This window comes from Heteronotia binoei, chromosome 4, assembly GCF_032191835.1.
Source record: "Heteronotia binoei isolate CCM8104 ecotype False Entrance Well chromosome 4, APGP_CSIRO_Hbin_v1, whole genome shotgun sequence".
Lineage (NCBI taxonomy): Eukaryota > Metazoa > Chordata > Lepidosauria > Squamata > Gekkonidae > Heteronotia > Heteronotia binoei.
In genome coordinates this window covers 68,474,575-68,494,641 of record NC_083226.1, presented here as the reverse complement: position 1 = coordinate 68,494,641, position 20,067 = coordinate 68,474,575, and the positions used below count along the sequence as shown (strand labels likewise).

Genomic DNA, 20,067 nt, shown 5'->3' with positions numbered 1-20,067 from the left:
TCTGTGTCACACAGTGGCCAAAATATATATATATATATATATATATATATATATATATATATATATATATATACACACACACACACACACTGTGGCTAATAGCCACTGATGGACCTCTGCTCCATATTTTTATCTAACCCCCTCTTGAAGCTGGCTATGCTTATAGCCACCACCACCTCCTGTGGCAGTGAATTCCACATGTTAATCACCCTTTGGGTGAAGAAGTACCTCCTTTTATCCGTTCTAACCTGACTGCTCAGCAATTTCATTGAATGCCCATGAGTTCTTGTATTGTGAGAAAGGGAGAAAAGTACTTCTTTCCCTACCTTCTCCATCCCATGCATAATCTTGTAAACCTCTATCATGTCACCCCGCAGTCGATGTTTCTCCAAGCGAAAGAGCCCCAAGCATTTTAATCTTTCTTCATCGGGAAAGTGTTCCAAACCTTTAATAATTCTAGTTGCCCTTTTCTGCACTTTTTCCAATGCTATAATATCCTTTTTGAGGTGCAGTGACCAGAATTGCACACAGTATTCCAAATGAGACCGCACCATCGATTTATACAGGGGCATTATGATACTGGCTGATTTGTTTTCAACTCCCTTCCTAATAATTCCCAGCATGGTGTTGGCCTTTTTTATTGCAATCGCACACTGTCTTGACATTTTCAGTGAGTTATCTACCATGACCCCAAGATCTCTCTCTTGGTCAGTCTCTGCCAGTTCACACCCCATCAACTTGTATTTGTAGCTGGAATTCTTGGCCCCAATGTGCATTACTTTGCACTTGGCCACATTGAACCTCATCTGCCACATTGACGCCCACTCACCCAGCCTCAACAGATCCCTTTGGAGTTCCTCACAATCCTCTCTGGTTCTCACCACACTGAACAATTTAGTGTCATCTGCAAACTTGGCCACGTCACTGCTTACTCTCAACTCCAAATCATTTATGAACAAGTTAAAGAGCATGGGACACAGTACTGAGCCCTGCGGCAGTCCACTGCTTACGTCCTCCACTGCGAAGACTGCCCATTTATACTCACTCTCTGCTTCCTATTAATTAGCCAGTTTTTGATCCACAAGAGGACCTGTCCTTTTACTCCATGGCTCTCGAGCTTAATAAGGAGCCTTTGATGAGGAACTTTATCAAAATCTTTCTGGAAGTCATGGTAAACAACATCTATTGGGTCCCCTTTGTCCACATGTTTGTTCACCCCCTCAAAGAACTGTAACAGGTTAGTGAGGCAAGATCTTCCCTTACAGAACCCATGCTGAGTCTTCCTGAGTCTTCCCTTCTGTAGCATCACACCTGCAGCCCAATCTCTCCATTCTATCCTATGGTCCCATAGGATAGAATGGTGAGATTGGGCCATGGCTGAAGCTGTGGCGTGATCCTGGAGAAGGGGTTTAAAGCTTAGAACCCCTTCTGTAGTATTGCACCACAGCAGTGGCCAGATCTCTCCAATCTATCCTATGGGACCATAGGATAGAATGGAAAGATCAGGCATGGGCTTCCAGAGTTCCCCCTCCAGAGAGCTCCAGCCCCAAATGAGGCCTGCCATGAACTACCATGAACAGTTTTAAAAGTTTGCAGACCTGTCATGAATTTTTCTTTACAAACCATGAACAGGGAAAAATCTTTGATGGATTTTGCTTCATAGTTCAGTACATGCCCCTTCCCAGACTAGACATTTCTCAGTCCAGTGGAAAGTCTTCACCCTCTCTCCCTCCCCATAGCTGTCACGCAATTTTTAGTGTGGTGCATTTAGTGTCGTACATCAGGTACATCTTTAATAACAGTATTTTTTGCAGGGGAATGCAAAAACATGCACACAAGAGAATTTCAATTGAACAGCCACATTTGCAACCTTAGTGCCTAAAGATGGGGAGACGGCAGTGATAGCAAGGACCCCTTTACACCTACTACTAATAACACAACAACACACAGCATTTTAGAAATAGACTGTGAAATAAATTGACCACAACTTTTTTTATTGGTTACAGTTGTAAGGAGCCTTGGCATAGGATGGGTCCAACAGATCCTGGAATTGACTGAGCCACCTGCCAGTTGATGTACCTGGTCCCACCCAGACCATCTGCTGGTATGGGGAAAACCATGGGATAGCAGGCTGCTGGATTCCACAATGACAGTCACCACTGAGTGGTCTCCCTTGCTGCTTGGGTTTGAGGATAACCCATTGGCAGCCCCTGAGCTGGACCTGCCCCATGACCTATTGGCAGCCCTTAAGGTGGGCATACCCCTTAAAAGTCCTCAGCCCAAGGAGATCCCCATGCACCAGGAAAACAGGCATGAAGACCAGTTTTCCTAAAATGGATCTGGCCCCATGCTGCTGATGAGCCAGTCTGATATAGTGGTTAAGTATGTGGACTCTTATCTGGGAGAACCAGGTCTGATTCTCCACTCCTACACTTGCATCTGCTGGAATGGCATTGAGTCAGCCATAGGTATCATAGAGTTTGTCCTTGAAAGGGCAGCTTCTGTGAGAGCTCTCTCAGCCCCACCTACCTGTTTGTTGTGGGGGATGAAGATAAAGGAGATTGTGAGACTCTGAGTGGAGGACAGAGTATAAATCCAATGCCGCCTTCTTCTTCTGATACCACCTTAAGTTGTGACAAAAAATAAAGCAGCAGTCATTGTGAACAAAACATAACCCACACTTCTAAAAATATAACCATCTTCAGTGGGGTCACCTGTAAACTCTAGGATCCTTCTTCCTTTCAAGCACAAAACATAGGGAGGGATGGATGAGCAAAAGATCCCACCTGGCCAGGTAAGGAGGCTGGATGGCACAGCATGCTTTACCCTCCCATGGTGGTCCATCCCCTCCCCTTCTCCTGGGCCCAGTTCAGCCCCCATCATGGGTTCATTGGGGAAAGGGAGAGCCAGTTTTTCCAGACACTGCTACTGCCTAGCCCCCAAGTCCCCCCCCCCCACACTCTCTCTGCCTTGAAGCACATGGCCACAATGGCCATTCATTGTCCCTCTGGCTCTCCCCACCATGTGGGATCACAAATGGGGCCCACAGTGAATTGAGGCTCCCCTCATAAGAAGTATCAATCATAATTTAAAATGCCTGGTTTTCTGTTCTCCACTACAGTAAGCATAGTAATTTTTTTTAAAAAAACTTGTCAATAAAAATATGTAGTAATGTCCTTTTGGAAGTGCACAAGTATGAATATTAATCAAAATTCCTTCATAAATTAATTCTCTTGTCATATTTCAGGACTGCCTGCTTCACAGAAACATGACTGGAGACCTGAAAGCATTTGTAGATAAATACAATTTTGATGTCCTTGTTATTTTGGCTAGCTACATATCAGAAGGAGGACAGGAAAAAAGGCAAATAGCAGTTTATTCAGAAAACATGGAGCTTGGAAATCAGGCAAGTATATTAAAGAATGAATGCAGGTTAATCTTTTCTGTGTCATAGTATACAGTATTTCATATTTTACCATTAGTTATTTTAAAAACATTGAATAAGTGACATTCTTAAAATTTTTGTATCTGTTGAAAGCCTGTAGAATAACCAGTGCTTATGTCTATCTATAAACAATAATGCAAACATGCATTGGCCAAACAAAAAAGACTGTTATGGTAACTATAAGTTATCAGTTCTCTTTCCTTCAGAAAAAATGTATTCCGTAAAGTTTGTTCTGAACAATCAACAATTTGGGTAATAGAAAGTAAAATATGTTATTTTGGCAATAATTATCCAATTAAATATACATTAATTATATGTAGATTACAGCAATTAAAGAGGTGTCCTTTTCTTTCTCAACAGATTTGCTGTGAGTTAGAAGAATGTCAGAATCCTTGCCTGGAGTTGGATCCCCTTGAATATGGACGTGACCAATTTCTCATTTATCAACAAGAAAATTCTTTAGCAAACTGTGATGAAATTTTTCTATTAATGAAAGATGTTATCAGCAGGAGACATCCAGAAATGGCTTCTAACAGTAGAACATCTTCCACTGAAGCTGTTGCTGGGAGTGCCCCACTTTCCCAAGGGTCTTCTGGTATTATGGAGCTGTATGGTTCTGATATTGAACCACAGCCAAATGCTGTAAACTTTATAGAAAATCCACAAGACCATAATGCTCAAGCCCATGCTGATGTTAACATTGATCTTGTGAGTCCAGACAGTGGACTGGCTACTATCAGAAGTAGCAGATCTTCCAAAGAGAGCTCAGTTTTTCTTAGTGATGATAGCCCAGTAGCAGAAGGTGCTGCATCTCATCACAGTTTCCTTTCTGGTTTTGATTCCTATAGTCCCATTCCTGAAGGAGCAGTAGCTGAAGAAGAAAATGCTCAGTCTAGAAACAGTAGTGATAATTTTGATCTTTTCAATTTTGATTTAGCACCAGTAGCAGCAGTTCAGATTGAGTCTTCTCATTCTATGGATTGTTCCTCTGCCGATGATTTCTTCCATGATAGTGGATCATCAGAAGAACAGCCACTGTCTGATTCTAAAGTAACCGATGAGACAAATATATCAGAACAGGACAATCAACATTATTCAACTGATTTATTAATGGCAACAAATGAAGAAGATGCATATAGCCATATAAAAGAAAATCCTAGTGTAGTTGACTTGGAAAGTGATTCTTTCTCTTGTCCAGAAGTATTGAAAAATGTTGAGGGAACCCCACCAACTCCAATGAACAGCCTTGTGGAAAGCTCACCTTTAGCTAGTGGGCCACCTGTATTTTATCCTCAGGATATAATTAAAAAAATTATTGAAATTGATCCTGTGAACAATTCTCAATCTCATGTTCAATGTAATAGCTGGTGGGATGGCTTTGACTTAGATTCCAAAAATGCTGATGCATGGAATTCAATGGAACCAGAATCTGTTTTTCAGAGTCCTGATTCATGGAAAGATTATAAAACAAGTGCATTACTGAGACAGCAGGCTGACAGAAGGGCTTCAGATTCAGTATGTTTGCAAAAACAACGAAAACATATTGAATATTCAAGAGCAGATATTTGGGAGAACCGGTTTAGTCCATCCCATAATGAACATATTTTAGACTATCAACAGAAAAACAACAAACAACAAAAGGAAGACTTTGCTAACATGTGGAAGTCCTGTAAACCTGTTCCTGTAATATCTGACCCATGGTGTAATGATGGATCAGATACTGGATACATAAAGACAAATTCTCCAAATGCTTGGACAAAGGTTAACCATGATGGCTCTGGACATGCAGAAGGAATATGGAATGTTGTTCAAGTAGATTTTGATCAGATTTCACTAAGGAATCTTGATACATGGACTAAAGGTGGTATAACAGAGTCACCAGAACTCTCAGAAGACCACCAGTTTGAAAATCTAAACCACCAAGTAGATCTAGGATCTGAAAGTAAGGAACAAGGTAATATAACAGAAAAACACAAAACTTCTGAAAATATGATATTTGATATTGGCGACATGCAGAAGAATGTTAAATTATCTATGGAACACCAAAACAACACTCTACATGAGCCAGAACAATTTGACACTACAGACAGCTGTGGTGTAAATGACACAGACGTCAGAAAAGGAATACTTGGAAACCTTATGCCATGGGAAGATCCCTTCTTGTCATACAGAGATTCAGACTTTATAACATCAGATACATATGAAGGTGTGGTTGTTTCTCCCCCAGATACAAATTATTCATCTGATTCCTATGTATCTCCAACAGGGGTTGGGAATGAAAGGGAAGGTGAAGACCAGCATTCTGAAAGAGAATTAGTGCTTGACCATATTATTAATTCAAGCTCAGGTGAACCTGAAACAAATGATGTAGCAGAGGAAAAATTGTTATCACAGCCATCTCCTGTCAGCCCATCCCTTTTAAACAGTGAAAAGATAGGCCCATGGAAATCATCATTTAATGAAGCCCAAATGGAAGCTGTACAGTCTGAAAGCATGCTGGTTACATACACTAACACAAGTTTACTTGAATCAGTGCAAAAGGATGACACACATTTTCCAGATAACTACAGTGTTGATGGAAGTAGCCCTTCTAGTTCTGAATTCTGTGGAATGATGCTGATTTCTAAACAAAAAAATGCTGACTTAGCTCTAAGTAATAGCATACTCGCAGGAGAAGCTGAAATAGGCAGCACAGTCATCCCTGAGCATACGCAATCAGGGAGTTTAGGTTTGGAAACAGGTATCTTGGAGAATACAATTTCACTTAGAGATCAAGTAAAGAAAGACAAACTTCCAGATATACAGTTAAACCAAGAGGGTGAACAGTTTCAACAGAATGAACAGGCTGCTAGGAAACACAGTAATATTTCATTTACTTCAACAGAAGGAGTCAAGGAAAGTAAGCTAACAGATGAAGAAAGTGGACAAGTGACAATCAACAATATTCAGAATAGCACCATACAAAATGATAATACACCACTGCCACTTCTGCTCCCTCTGTCACATGTTAATAAATCAGAGGAAATCAGAACAGGTTCTGATTATCCCAGCTCACCGGAAAATTTAGAAGTAGGAACAGAACCATCAGGAGCAACTATGCCATTTTCCAATCAGGTTCATCCTGTCATCACAAAAACAAAGAAAATATCTTTAGATGACAACTCAGAATGTTTTCCTGTGTTTCCTAAAGAAGATACCAGACATTTGGTAAATTTTTACATAGCAGATGACTCAAAATATGATTCTAATGAAGAATCTCCACTAGATTCTAAACATTTTGATGAAGGTCTATCTGCCCAGAGTGTAATGATTCCTGAGATGCAAAGCCTTTCGTCAAGTTCTCCCAGAGGGGAAAATAGCCAAGAAAAACAGGTTTCAATAATGGAAATTGTTGACAACCAAGAGATATGGAATGAATTAGTGAAGTCATCATGTTCTTTGTCACATGAAACATCAATATTAATACGAGAAAATCAGGAACTTTTATTTGAAAAATCAGATCCTACCATGAACATTTGTCGCTTTGACTTAGAAACTCCTGACATCTCAAAAGTGAGCAGTGGTCATGAAATATCTTTGGAGGGCAAAAATCAAGACATTGAAATCCCACAGAATCCATCTGCAGAATGTGCTAAATCTCTAGATTGTTCAAATATGAATGAAACAAATAATACATTGCCATGTGAAATGGATTCTTTTGAGAGAAGTGAAACTTCTGAATGTCTGGAGTTTGAAAATAAGCTTTCAAATGGGAAAATAATTGATATTGTACCTCACCATAAATTGTCCCAAATTCTAGATGCATGGAATGTATCAGTGAATGAACAGATGCAATCTGTTGAAACAAGTCCTGAGATAAGTGAAGACCTTGAAACATCAGATATTGACTTTCCATTAGATATTCCAACAAAAAACACCTACAAGGAAGACAACCCTTGCAATGGTTCCATTCATGATTATACACACTCAAGTGCAACAAGCCCTGATATAAGTGATTCTTCTATAAATATGCATATTTGGGACAATGTACAAACAGCTAATACTCAAAAAGAAAAGGAAGATGTTTGGGATCTCCCAAATGATACCAAGTTAGAAGCATCTGGAAAAGAAAACCTTGAGAATAAAAGCCAAGAATATTCTGAAGCAAGCACTGATCATAAAGTTCCTAAAAACTTAGATCTTTGGAATGCACATGTGGATGATGATACAGAATCATCTCTATCTAGTCCTGGAATAGATGAGTATTCAGATTATTCAAATGTCTATCCAGCAGGGATACAGTCAGGTTTATACCTGGACAAAGTAGAGGATACCGTTAATGATATTAGAGACTGGGACAGTTCGCAATCTATTGAAACAAATCTTGACATTGATTCAAAACGTTCTGGTGTTCCACCTCATTTGGAGAAAAAGGTCCACATGGCTGTATTAGATAAGAATTCTGAAGATGTTAATACATCTAACACTTTGAGGAAGAAGGATGTTGATGAAGTTTCTGAATATTCAGCACACTGGGAAACAATTCAAGATAAAATACCTCTAAGTACTTCCTATGAACAACCACATGATACATGTTCTTGGAATTCATGTTTAGTGCATGATTATAATGCACAAAATACTGCAGTAAATCATGAAGAAGATTTTACTTCCAAGAGTTCAGATGCATGGGACGCACTACTGCAGTGTCATTCAGAAAATGTAGTAGGAAAAGATCAAAAGTGCATAGCTCTTGCATTTCCAGATGATTCTTCAGAATGGTGGAACTCACAAAACCATAATGAGAGACAGATGAAAGATCAACAATTTAATTCTGATGACTTTCAGGTTAGTGATGTAGTAATCAATGCCAATGATGCATATAATCAAAGAAATGAAAAACTGAAAGAACTGAATTTCGCTGATACAGCTAATGAAGAAAATGAGTTTATTCAATATAATAATAAAGATGAACACACAAATGAAGAATGCTTATTGGTTACCAAAGAAGATGGATTAGATTGTGATGCTGTAACCTTTGAAGAACATGGCCCACTGTCACCAGTGTGCAATGATGAAGGAGATGTAAAAGAAGAGTCCTTTGTTAAAGCTGATGTTGATCAAGATACTGTTAAGCCATCTATTCCAGAAGACAGTCAGTCAACCCTGTTAAGTCCATGTACTAATGCAGATCCAGCACTAGGTTTGTTAAGAAATAATATGAATGTAACATCAGACTGCCCAGGTGAAATTAACACGAATCCATTTGACCAAAATCTTTTGTACATTAGTGAAAAATCTCAATCTGACCCTTTAAAAACAGCAAGGAATTTCAGCCCAATGCGTGATGAAGATAGCATACCTCAGCAGAATGAATTTGTTCCAGATATTTTACAAAATAATACCCCGGGGGCTTTGCAGGCCTTCACTGTTGATCCTGATTTGTGGACTGATGTTGAGCAGCCTTTCATCTTAAGAACAAATAGAGAAAATCCAGATATATTAAATCATTGTGATCAAGATAGCAGTTCACAATCCTCAAGCAGTCCTGATGTTTGCCAGGAATATGAAAGCAAGCAAACTTATGCACAACCTTCCATTCTAGCAGAGCCTGAAGAAGCCACTCAGATGTCTCCTATACCATCTGATGTATGTGAAGACACAGTCATTGTTAAACAACAATTAACGGTTGGCAGAGAAGAATCTCATACTGAAGTAAGCAGTTCATGTTTCTTAACTAATGATGAGTCCGGGGTTGATAAGCCCTACCAATTCATGCCTTTTAGAACTGAAAAACCATCTGAAATTGGAAGGGACAATATCCTCCAGGATTCTAATGTAACAAACAAACCCAGTACTGAACAAATATCTCTGACAAGTTCCCGTACTGATATTTTGGAAACAGTATTCCCAAGTATGGAAGGCAATGAAGTTGAAAATAAAAGCCCTGACGAAAAGCAACATTTGGCTCCCAAAGACGCAGTTAAGCACCAAGGTCATGTTGTTCCAGGTTTGTCCACTGATAGTTCTGTATTTAGTAACTTTCCCGACAGCAATCAAATTTCAGCCTTTGAGAATACAACAGAAATGGCTGATAAATGGGAAGCAACAGACCTGTATATTGGTATAAGTAAAGTTGGAAGCAAGCAGAGCATCAATGAAACGCAAATTATTAGTAGCTCATCTACCATATTAAATCATCCAACAATGCTAGATAATGAACTAGAAGAAGAAAGAGACACAAATAAAAGATTCATAAAGATATGCTCAGCACAAGCCTCCCAAGAAGAGGAGGGGAAAGATTGTCTAAATGGTACAGGAAGTCAGTATGCTAGTAATTTTGTACAAGACTGTGAAAACTTGCAAGAGAATAATAGTCCATGCTTTACAGAATCACTCAGTAAACAATCGTCATTAGCATGTTCTTCTCCATTTGATGTATCATTTGCCACAGAATTTACTTTTCAGCAAGGTAACACAAACTTTGCAAAATCTAACAGTAAAGACATTAAAGATAAGATTGCGGAATATTCTCAAGTAAATCAAGCTTGGGGGTCACTTAACAGGGTTGACCCACAAACTGATGCAAATACAATAAACTCTTCAGGATGTAACGCTAGTGAGTACAAAGGACAGGTTGCATTATTTACTCAAGAAGATCAAGGCTGGGGATCACTTTTGTTAGAATCTGATGAGCCTCCAAAACCTTCAAATGTTTTGAAACAATTTAAACATGAAACAGATCCAGGTGTTACTGATTCAACAACTTGTGGAGTTGAAATGAACCTTTCAGAATCTAAACCCAGTAATGCCAATGACAAGGTTGGGGAATATTCTCAAGAAGACCAAGACTGGGGATCTTTATTGCTAGAATCTGAAATGACTCCAAAATCAACTGATTCTTTGAAGGGATTTGAGTACGAAACAGAATTAATTAATAGTGATTCACCAGCAGATGGAGTCAGAGGAATGGCCAATGGTAAGCAATTAGTACAGTCACTAATAAAACAAGGTTGTTAGATAAATAAAAAATTGAGATAGAGGAAATCTAGTATGATGCTGAACTACAAGACAGTGAAATCTGTTTTGTCTGTCTGCACTATCTCAGGATTTCAGAACTCTTTGCTTAACAAGTTCCACTGTAATTACTGTCTGAAGAATGGGACATTGATTATTATTGTTTTTCTCATTGGCAAAGAAAGACTAAGATTTTGCAAGGCTGCAACTGTATCACATTGTACAGTACAAAAAACTGTGTGTATTTACCTTTGTGACGTTTGTACATCACCTACATTGCCTTATGGTTAAGTAGAATACTTGAGTAAATTAACCTAACCTAACTCAAAATAGATAACTTTTTAAATCAAACCGGAAATGTCTTTATTTTAAAATAGCCATGAACCAGAAGTTAGATGTTCCAACTTTTTTTTTTATTTTAGAAGCTGTCTCTGAAGGATGCCAGCCCTCTGAGAGTCCAAAGAAAAGAAGAAGAGAAGGAAGAGACGATATAAGGTTAATGGAATCTGAGGATCAATCTTCACTAGAGATGGATTATGTGCTCATTACTGGTGAAGAAAATGTATCTTTGGGGAAAGATATCTTGGTAACACAAGAAAGTAATTTTGCTTCACAGGAAGCTGCAGCAGTAGCAGAACAAATAGATTCTCTTGAAACCTTTTCAGCAGACTCCTCGGATACATTTCAGTCAATCTCCATAATAAATGAAAGTGAAGGGAAGTCTGCTCTGGAGACTGAATGGGATTCTTTTTATTTAGCAGAGAAAAGTCTTGCTGTTGTGCCTCACAACCAAGGAGATGAAAAGAAATCACCCAAAAGCCCTGTGCACGATCAAGAATGGACTATGGTGGGCCAAAATGGAGTGGATGATATATCACCTGAAGAAAGCTGCAGCAAAACAGACACAATAGAGTCACTGTCTAGACAGTCTTGTAAAGAATTAGAAAATGTTTTAAGCCAGGAATTGATCTATGAGACACAAGCTGAAACTCTGCTAGAGAGAAATCCTCACAAATCACTGGAACAAGAGGATGAAAATTCACACAATAAGGCAACAGATGCTCTTTTATTGCATGTTGTTGCTGATGATTGTAAACTGGATGTCCATTCAGAACTGCTTCTTGGCAGTGGCATGGTAACAGAACAAGGAAAGGAAGAGGAGCCCGAGTTTGTTGGCAGAAACAGAGAACATGGTCACATAACAGGGTAAGGACGGCCTATGTGTTTTACTTCTGATTTTATTGTGTGAGGATAGGCCAAGTGGTCACAAAACATTCCAGAGCTAAATGTTTATTTTTTACTTTTCTCTCCAAGTTACTCACTTTGACGTTTATAAATTTCTACTTTAATAGAATGAACCCAAATTCCTCTTGATACTTTTTGTTTCACAAAGGGCAACTATATATCGTAGGGATGCCAGCTTCCAGGAGGAACCTGGGGATCCCCTGGAATTTCAGCTCATTCCAGGCTATAGATACTAGTTCCCCTGGAGAAAATAGATGCTTTGCAGGGTGGACTTTACGGCATTGTACCCCACTGAGGTCCCTGTCCTCCCCATGCTTCATTCCCAAATCTCCAGGAGTTTCCCAACCTGGATCTGGAAACCGTATCCCTCCCATCTCTTTCTGGTAGCTATGGGGGACCTGGCAAACTTGATATGTTGTAGTTGATGAATTTAGTATTATATACTTTCATTATTATATACCTCACTGATGATGGTATCTATGATAATGGGGCCATGAAGGGGTCTACCCAATCTGTGACCTATAATTCAGTGTAGATACAGAAGAAATAATGGAACCTTTAATTCATCCTAGATTGTTCTCTTCCTAGCCCAATATGGTATCAGTTCCAGAAATTCTATTGACAGCCCTTGTTCAGACAATAAACAAGGTTGCAGCTAACATCTGCCAATTTATAACTGCCCTAATTCAGCTGTGATAGCATTCATTCTGTGGTTCCTGTTCTAGGTGAATCACTGTCTTGAGAAAGTCTCAATTTTCTCTTCCATATAAGGCTCACCTTTTAAAATACGCTGAGTTGTCAAGAATAAAACCTACTCAGAACTTCTTTTCAGCCTGTTGTTTGATGAGTGTCAATTCTTTTGTATTTCATTCCTTTATATATTCTCTAACATTGCTCAATCAAACAACTCTGGTTGTTGAACTATAAAGGACTTGAAATGCAGGGGAGCTCTGTGTTACACCAAGAACTATCATTGACACCAGCAGCACTTTTAAATAAATAACTTGGAGCAACTAGCCTTCAGTTCAAAAGAACCACTTAAAGCTTGCTGACAAACAGCTATGAAGCATTTAACACAGGGGGTAAGTACTGAGAGGCTGTAATTCATAAATTCCCAATTCAAGTATCACCTTTTCTCTGAGATAGATAGATAGATAGATAGATAGATAGATAGATAGATAGATAGATAGATAGATAGATAGATAGATAGATAGATAGATAGATTGATTTTATTTGTATCCCGCCCTCCCCGACCAAGCGGCTCAGGGCGGCTAACAGCATAAAATTCGATACATACATTGTATAATAAATAACATTTAAAAACAGTTAATTAAATCCATAAAATTGTAAAAACATTAATACATTTAGTGCTATTCCATCAGTAAGTTTAGTTGGCAATTTAGTAGTATCAGCTGGTGAAGGCCATTTGGAACAGAATGGTTTTGCAGGCCCTGCGGAATTGTTCAATGTCCCGCAGGGCCCGCATTTCCTCTGGGAGCTGATTCCACAGCTGTGGGGCCAGAACTGAGAAGGCCCGAGTACGGGTACTTTGGACTCTTACCTCCTTTGGCCCGGGGATAGTCAGCAGGTTCTTCCCTGCTGACCTCAGTGCTCTCTGGAGTTTGTACGGGGAGAGGCGGTCCCTAAGGTAGGCAGGTCCTCGGCCATAGGCAATAGGTGGCCATCTCTCACTCTCACAGTGTTGCAGTGCTGCTTTAGGAATTTCCCAAATCTCTGTGGTTTTTATCATATAGTGACCTGGAAAATTTCCAGTGCGTCATCACAATGTCAGTTCTGAGTATGTAACCAGAAGGGAGCAGCATTGTGTACTATGAGTGACATCATGCCTGTTTAGGGTTCCCAGCTCTGTGTTTAGAAATAAATACCTGGTGTTTTGGGGGGGGGTACTGCCTGAAAAGGGAGAGATTTAGGGAAGGGAGGGATTTCAGTGAGGTGTAATGCCATATAATCCACTTTGCTAAGTGGCTATTTTCTCCAGGTGAACTGATCTCTGTCATCTGGAGATCAGTTGTAATCTCAGGAAATCTCTAGCTACCACCTGGAGGTTGGCAACCCCTCCCAGCCCCACTCCAAAAGCTCTCAGAGCAGCCCTGCTTTTTGGACCACCCCATCAATGTATTTTTGGCTCCAATGTGCATTACTTTGCACTTACCCATGTAAACAATTCTCAACTGCAAACTAGAAGTGTGTGTGGGGGGGAGGATGAACATGAGAGGTTTTAGTAGTATAAATATTTAAGCAAGTACATGTTATATACACATGTGTGATACCAGTTTTCATGCAGACACAATTCTTAAGAGATTGGCAATATTTATTGTGATCTAAAAAAAAAATGTTCAAGATAGAATCCATCCTGTTATATTTTTAAGTGCATTGTAAACTCTGTGGCTTTAATTGCGTCTATTGTTTTGCTTGAATTTTATTTATTTTTTTAATTTTTTGAGCTAGTGTGACTGGTATTTCTTGCATTTTTCTAGTGTAAGGAAGGAATTTGTAGGAATTCACTCAAGTGCCTTCTCCAATTGTTTTTTTCCACAGAATGTTTCAAATTTTGTTTCCCTTCTTTCTACATGCATATCATCTGGTTTCTTGATGTTACTTAATTTTGCATCACAACACAATTTTAATAGCATTTGAAATAAGAGCACATCATGCCAAACATCTATGCTATTTACATAAATACTGCAAAAATTATACCCTGATCTGCTGACTGCATTAGAACTTTGCTGATGTTTTCTTTTTTTCCCCTCTCAGTGTAAATTTCTTACCCCATCTGTGGAAAGAAAGGGGAGATTTTTTTTCTTGGTCCCCTGACAGCTAGTTTGCCAAATAAATTTTGGGCATGTGAAGAATTTGACACAATTGCACAGAGGACTTGAAATTTGTGGATAACTGTAAATGCTTCCCAAAGCTGCTGTTTTTTTCTGCTACATGCAGTAGGGTATCTGAAGGCAGGTGATCATCTTTATTTAGCAGTACCACTGGTCATGTGATCAGAAAAATGGTGGAGATCTGTATTCCTAGTTAGCTGCCACAGAAGAGAGATGCTGAAGTGAAGTAATAAAGAATTTTTGTTATTTTCACCCTGGAAAATAGCTGTCTACAAAAGGTAAGGGCTTTGTTTTTATACTGAGAGACTGACAGAGAAAGAGCTTTTAGCAGCTCTATTGTTGCAGGCAGAGGGTGATGAGTATAAAAAAACAGGGATGAGAAGAATATTGTCAGCAGGATGTGAGGCATCCACTGCCTCATTATGGAAAATTAGGCAGCTGTGTGTTAATTCTGTCACATCTTCTTATAAAGGGAACTGTATGTCCATTCCGTGGATTTGTCTTGTCGGGAAGCTGATGCAGTTTTTGTAATTAGGGAACAAAACTTCCCTTTGTGTTTAATTGAATAAACACTCTTCATTATTATTATCTGGACCTTTGCATAGCTTTCAAAGTATGGTGTGTGTATTTGTATGTGTATATTTGGGGGGCACTGCTTCTCCCTAACTGGATTAAAAGCTTGTTGAACTAAGGAAGTACTATAGCCCTTTGAGATCACATCGGGATTGCGGCTCAGTAACAGACAATTGCAATGTTTTTGATGTTTTGCTATCAAGTGAAGCTTATGACATTTCTTTCTTGCAACATCCTCCTCTATTGTTACAGTGAAAAAGCTCTTGTAACTATTTGAGGGAGAATTGTGTCTTACGTGCCGACAAAGAACATTGGTACAGTACAAGTCTTGGAAAATTATAAGTACTTTTAAAAGAAAACAGTAGCTGATTTGTCTACATACTAAGCTTGAAAAATTTACAGAAATCACACCCTCCCCACAGACATGCATATAGCATTCCTAAATGAATATTTAAAGCATGCTGTGAATCAGTGTGAGGATTAAAGCTGTTGTTTTGTGTGTTGTATAAGTAATTGAACATGAAATCCAGGAAGCAGAGTTATAAGGAAGAGGGGGTGGTGAAAATGAAGAAATAGGAACAGCAGAAAGAAAGAAAGCTCCATGAAGCACAGAAAATTATTTTGAGACTAAAGATTCTCCTAACACAAGTATCTCAGTCTTGAATAACTAATCTATAATATGGATAGTTGTATCCCCCATCAGATTAGCATAAAATTAATATGAATAAATAATTTTGGTCAGTATGTATGTATATTTTGTATAATTCATATACAACATTCTTCTAGTTCATATGTTTGTAGATTTAAAAAATTCTAAAGAAGGAAAAATTACTAAGGGGAAAGATAGTTTCTAATAAGACACTCAAAATGGCACAAATGGGGGAAAGTTATGGAATGCGTTATCATAAGCTTCCTAATCCCCAGGTCCCAGCAGGGGATCCCCCGGTTTTACAGGTTTCCCCCTGCCCCCAGCCAGCTGGCCAGCTGGCCAGCGGGGGGGGGGGGGAGCCACACCCCCACAGCCATCAGTACCTCTAGATCTCTTGCAGGTTAAGAAACCTGCAAACAGGTCCCGTTTTAAAATGCCTCTTTGTGTGTGTGTGTGCTTCTTTAAAGTTGAGCAGGAAGTACTTCATGGAGAAGGGTCAGAAGCAGAGTCTCTGTTTATTTTGCTTTCCTTTCACAGCAAGTAAGAATGTGTGTATGAGAGAGACAGAGTGAGAGCAGTGTAGCCCCTGATATTGTCAGGTGTCGTTGTGGAGGAACCAGACCCAGTGAGAGAGAGAGAATACTTTTCAGAAGTCTTTGTAGGGGAGGCAGTAATGGTGTGTGTCTGTCTCTGTGCTTGTTTTGCATTGTTTTCAGAGTCTTTGTATAGGAGCCTTTTTATTGACAGTTGTTATTACTTTTTATTATACCTTCCCAGTTCACAGCTTGCAAAAGCCATTTAAAGCCAGGTGAATTTTCCAGGTAAATTTGTCACTACCAGGTGAATTCCCTGCTTGGACTCCATTCCAGTACAGTGTCTGCTCGCAAAAGGCTTTTGGAAGATCTCCCCCAGCCCTCTGTTCTGCTGGTACTAGGGAGCTGCTGCCCAGAGTTTCCCCCCAAATTGCTAGAGTGGCCCATGCCAAACCACAAAATTTCCCCCAAAATCTTAGCGCATCCCCATACGACGTGCCCAGCATGATATATCACTTCTGGGTGATGTCAACACACCGTGCATGCAAAAAAAAGTTTCCTGCTGGCAGCCAGTGGGGACTTGGCAACCCCAGCCAATATCTTTGAACATATCATGCATAGAAAACTAGCATGCCAGGGAAAAGACTAAACTGAAGTTCTTCTCCCTGACATCTAGTTTTCTATGTGCGGAAGAGTTTATGTGTTCTGTTTTATTTATTCACCTCATTTATACTCTACTTTTCTCTCCAATAAGAACCCTAAGCAGGGTCTGATAGAACCAACATAAGAAGCCAGTTGGTTGGCCATGGTAGTATCTCCTTTTTCAGATGTCTCCAGTCAAGCCAATAGGATTTATCCAGGACCATCCTGCATGGCTGCCGAGTGATGGATTTGGTTATTTTTAAACTTTGCTCACTATGATGGAGAAGAAACAGTCAGGAATGTCACAAATTTATCAAGCCAGAGGAAGTAAAAGTGCATGCATGGAGGTAGGCCGTGCTGGCTAGCTTACTTAGAAAATCCAGTATTTTTAGTGTATTTATTAGACAAAAGGAAAATACTGGACTATCCAGTTCAAAACTGGGCCTCTGGCAACCCTATTTAGTATTCAGTGAGGCAACTCGGACTGAAGCCACACTATGTTAGATGGTATATAATATATACCTCACATTTGCAAACAATTAGAGTTTATTTCCACTTTAGGTTTAAAAGTAAAGGTACTTCATTTCTGTAGTCTACTGTTTATGATAAACTATCTCATTGCTTTGGCCTTGACTCTGAGAAGAAAAGTCAAGACTATCCTTGGTATTAAATACTTCAAGTTGTATTTAGGAAGATGGAAGATACTTTGTATGAACAGCTTACTCTACAGAACAGTGTCTGTAGCTGTATTTTTATTTTGGAACTACTCAAACTATCTGCCCGAACTGTCTCACAGAAAACAAAAGAAAAGTACTGCTGGATCTTTCAATAGCAATTTAAAACCCAAATAATGATGCTACTATGTGAAGTCTTCTGTGGGAGAGACATGTCAGACAGGAGTTCTAGTAGAAAGCAATCTGTGCAAAAACTTATGGATCAACACACACACACACCCCACGCATAGTTATTTCCAGCTACAATATGGAGCATAAAGAAATATAATGTTGAAGCACTAAGTAGGCTCAAGTTTTCCTCTCACTTCCCCCCCCCCAGCTGTTAATTGGTAATTTAAACTTTGTATTCATTTAAATGAATTAGGATAAATGAACTATGACCTTCCCCAACCACTTTCCTTAGGAGATGTGGAAACCCAAACGTTTTAAATAAATGGGTCTGTTCTGATTTTCAACAAAAGCAGCACCAAAACTCCAAAGGCAATATGTTCAAGTAAGACTCTTTTCAAGGTCAGTTGAAATGAATTGATTACCTCTGAATAGTTTTGTTAAGCCTTCTACTGTGATATCCAAATGGTCTGCATGGGCAGCACAAGCAGTTTCTAGTCACAGCACTATTCAAAAACACAACTATTCCAAAGTGACTTATATTTAAAAGGTGGAGTAGTTAAACAATAGAAATGAAGGAAGGGAGTCCTCCACTGGCCCTTTTGGTCCAGATTCAACAAGAGTGTCTGGCTGCTACCTGGGTGCCTTCTGATAGCCACGTCAATGACACTTAGAAAGTACTGTGGGGATGACTGTGGATGTAGTCTCCCTCCGTATCTGCTAATTGTCAGCAAAAGACTTGTCTGTGATTGCTTGTCCAGCTAACATTCTTCCCATCAGGAAAGAGATAAGGAAATGCTGAACTTTGTTTTCTGCTTTTAAAGGTTCAGAAGACTGTGCATGCCTAAAGAAATTCTTTTAATGTATAGCTCTTTTCCTTTAAAGATCTAGTTTTAGCAAAAATGCTCATACACAGCATAGGGTCTTTTACCTTGAATGTGATGCATCATTTAATCACAGCGTCTTTCCTGCGGCTAAATCAAAACATTTTATCTACTTCTGTATTCCAGCAGGCCACGAAGAAAATATCTTTGGGTCAGTTCCCACAGCCTGCCTTCTGTAGCTGATTGGTTGGTTCTATGCCATTATTTTCTATTTTCAAAGTGGAGGGTAGTAAGCAGTGGGGTATTGCAGGGCTCAATGCTGGGTCCGTTGCTTTTTAACTTGTTCATTAATGATTGGGAGCAAAGTGGCTAAGTTTGCAGGTGACAATAAATTGCTCAGGGTGGTGAACCAGGAAAGATTGTGAGGCACTCAAAGAGATCTGACAAGGCTAGGCATCAATGTGGCAAATTTGGTGTGGCAAATTTGGCCAGTTTGGTGTAGTGGTTAAGTGTGCGGACTCTAATCTGGGAGAACCGGGTTTGATTCCCCACTCCTCCACTTGCACCTGCTGGAATGGCCTTGGGTTAGCCATAGCTCTGGCAGAGGTTGTCCTTGAAAGGGCAGCTGCTGTGAGAGCCCTCTCCAGCCCCACCCACCTCACAGGGTGTCTTTTGTGGGGGAGGAAGGTAAAGGAGATTGTGAACCGCTCTGAGACTCTTCGGAGTGGAGGGCGGGATATAAATCGAATATCTACTTCATCTTCTTCTTCAAATGAGGTTCAATGTGGCCAAGTGCAAAATAATGCACATTGGGGCCAAAAATCCTAACTATAAATACACATTGATGGGGTCTGAACTGATGGAGAATGACCAAGAAAGAGATCTTGGAGTCATGGTAGATAACTCACTGAAAATGTCAAGACTGTGTGGCTGCAATAAAAAAAGGCAGACACTATGCTGAGAATTATTAGGAAGGGAATTGAAAACAAATCAGCCAGTATCATAATGCCCCTGTATAAATCGATGGTGCGGCCTCATTTGGAGTACTGTGTACAATTCTGGTCACCACACCTCAAAAAAAGATATTATAGCATTGGAAAAAGTGCAGAAAAGGGCAACTAGAATGATTAAAGGGCTGGAACACTTTCCCTATGAAGAAAGGTTTAAAATGCTTGAGGCTCTTTAGCTTGGAGAAATTATGACTGAGGGGTGATATGATAGAGGTTTACAAGACTATGCATGGAATAGAGAAGGTAGAGAAAGAAGTACTTTTCTTCCTTTTTCACAATACGAGAACTTGTGGGCACTCAATGAAATCACTGAATGGTCAGGTTAGAGCGGATAAAAGGAAGTATTTCTTCACCCAAGGAATGATTAAGACATGGAATTCAATGCCAGAGGAGGTGGCGGCAGCTACAAGCATAGATGGCTTCAAGAGGGGATTGGATAAACATATGGAGTAGAGGTCC

General features: G+C 39.6%; 1 protein-coding gene across 1 annotated transcript in view; it reads left to right on the top strand.

The window, feature by feature from the left end:
* PRUNE2 (prune homolog 2 with BCH domain) overlaps positions 1-20,067 on the top strand; it is a 251,945-nt gene that overhangs the window by 149,010 nt on the left and 82,868 nt on the right. Inside the window, exons 7-9 of the mRNA XM_060236548.1 lie at positions 3,248-3,406; positions 3,806-10,433; positions 10,861-11,644. Of these exons, the coding sequence (XP_060092531.1) occupies positions 3,248-3,406; positions 3,806-10,433; positions 10,861-11,644 (7,571 nt within the window). The remainder of the gene's footprint in view (positions 1-3,247; positions 3,407-3,805; positions 10,434-10,860; positions 11,645-20,067) is intronic.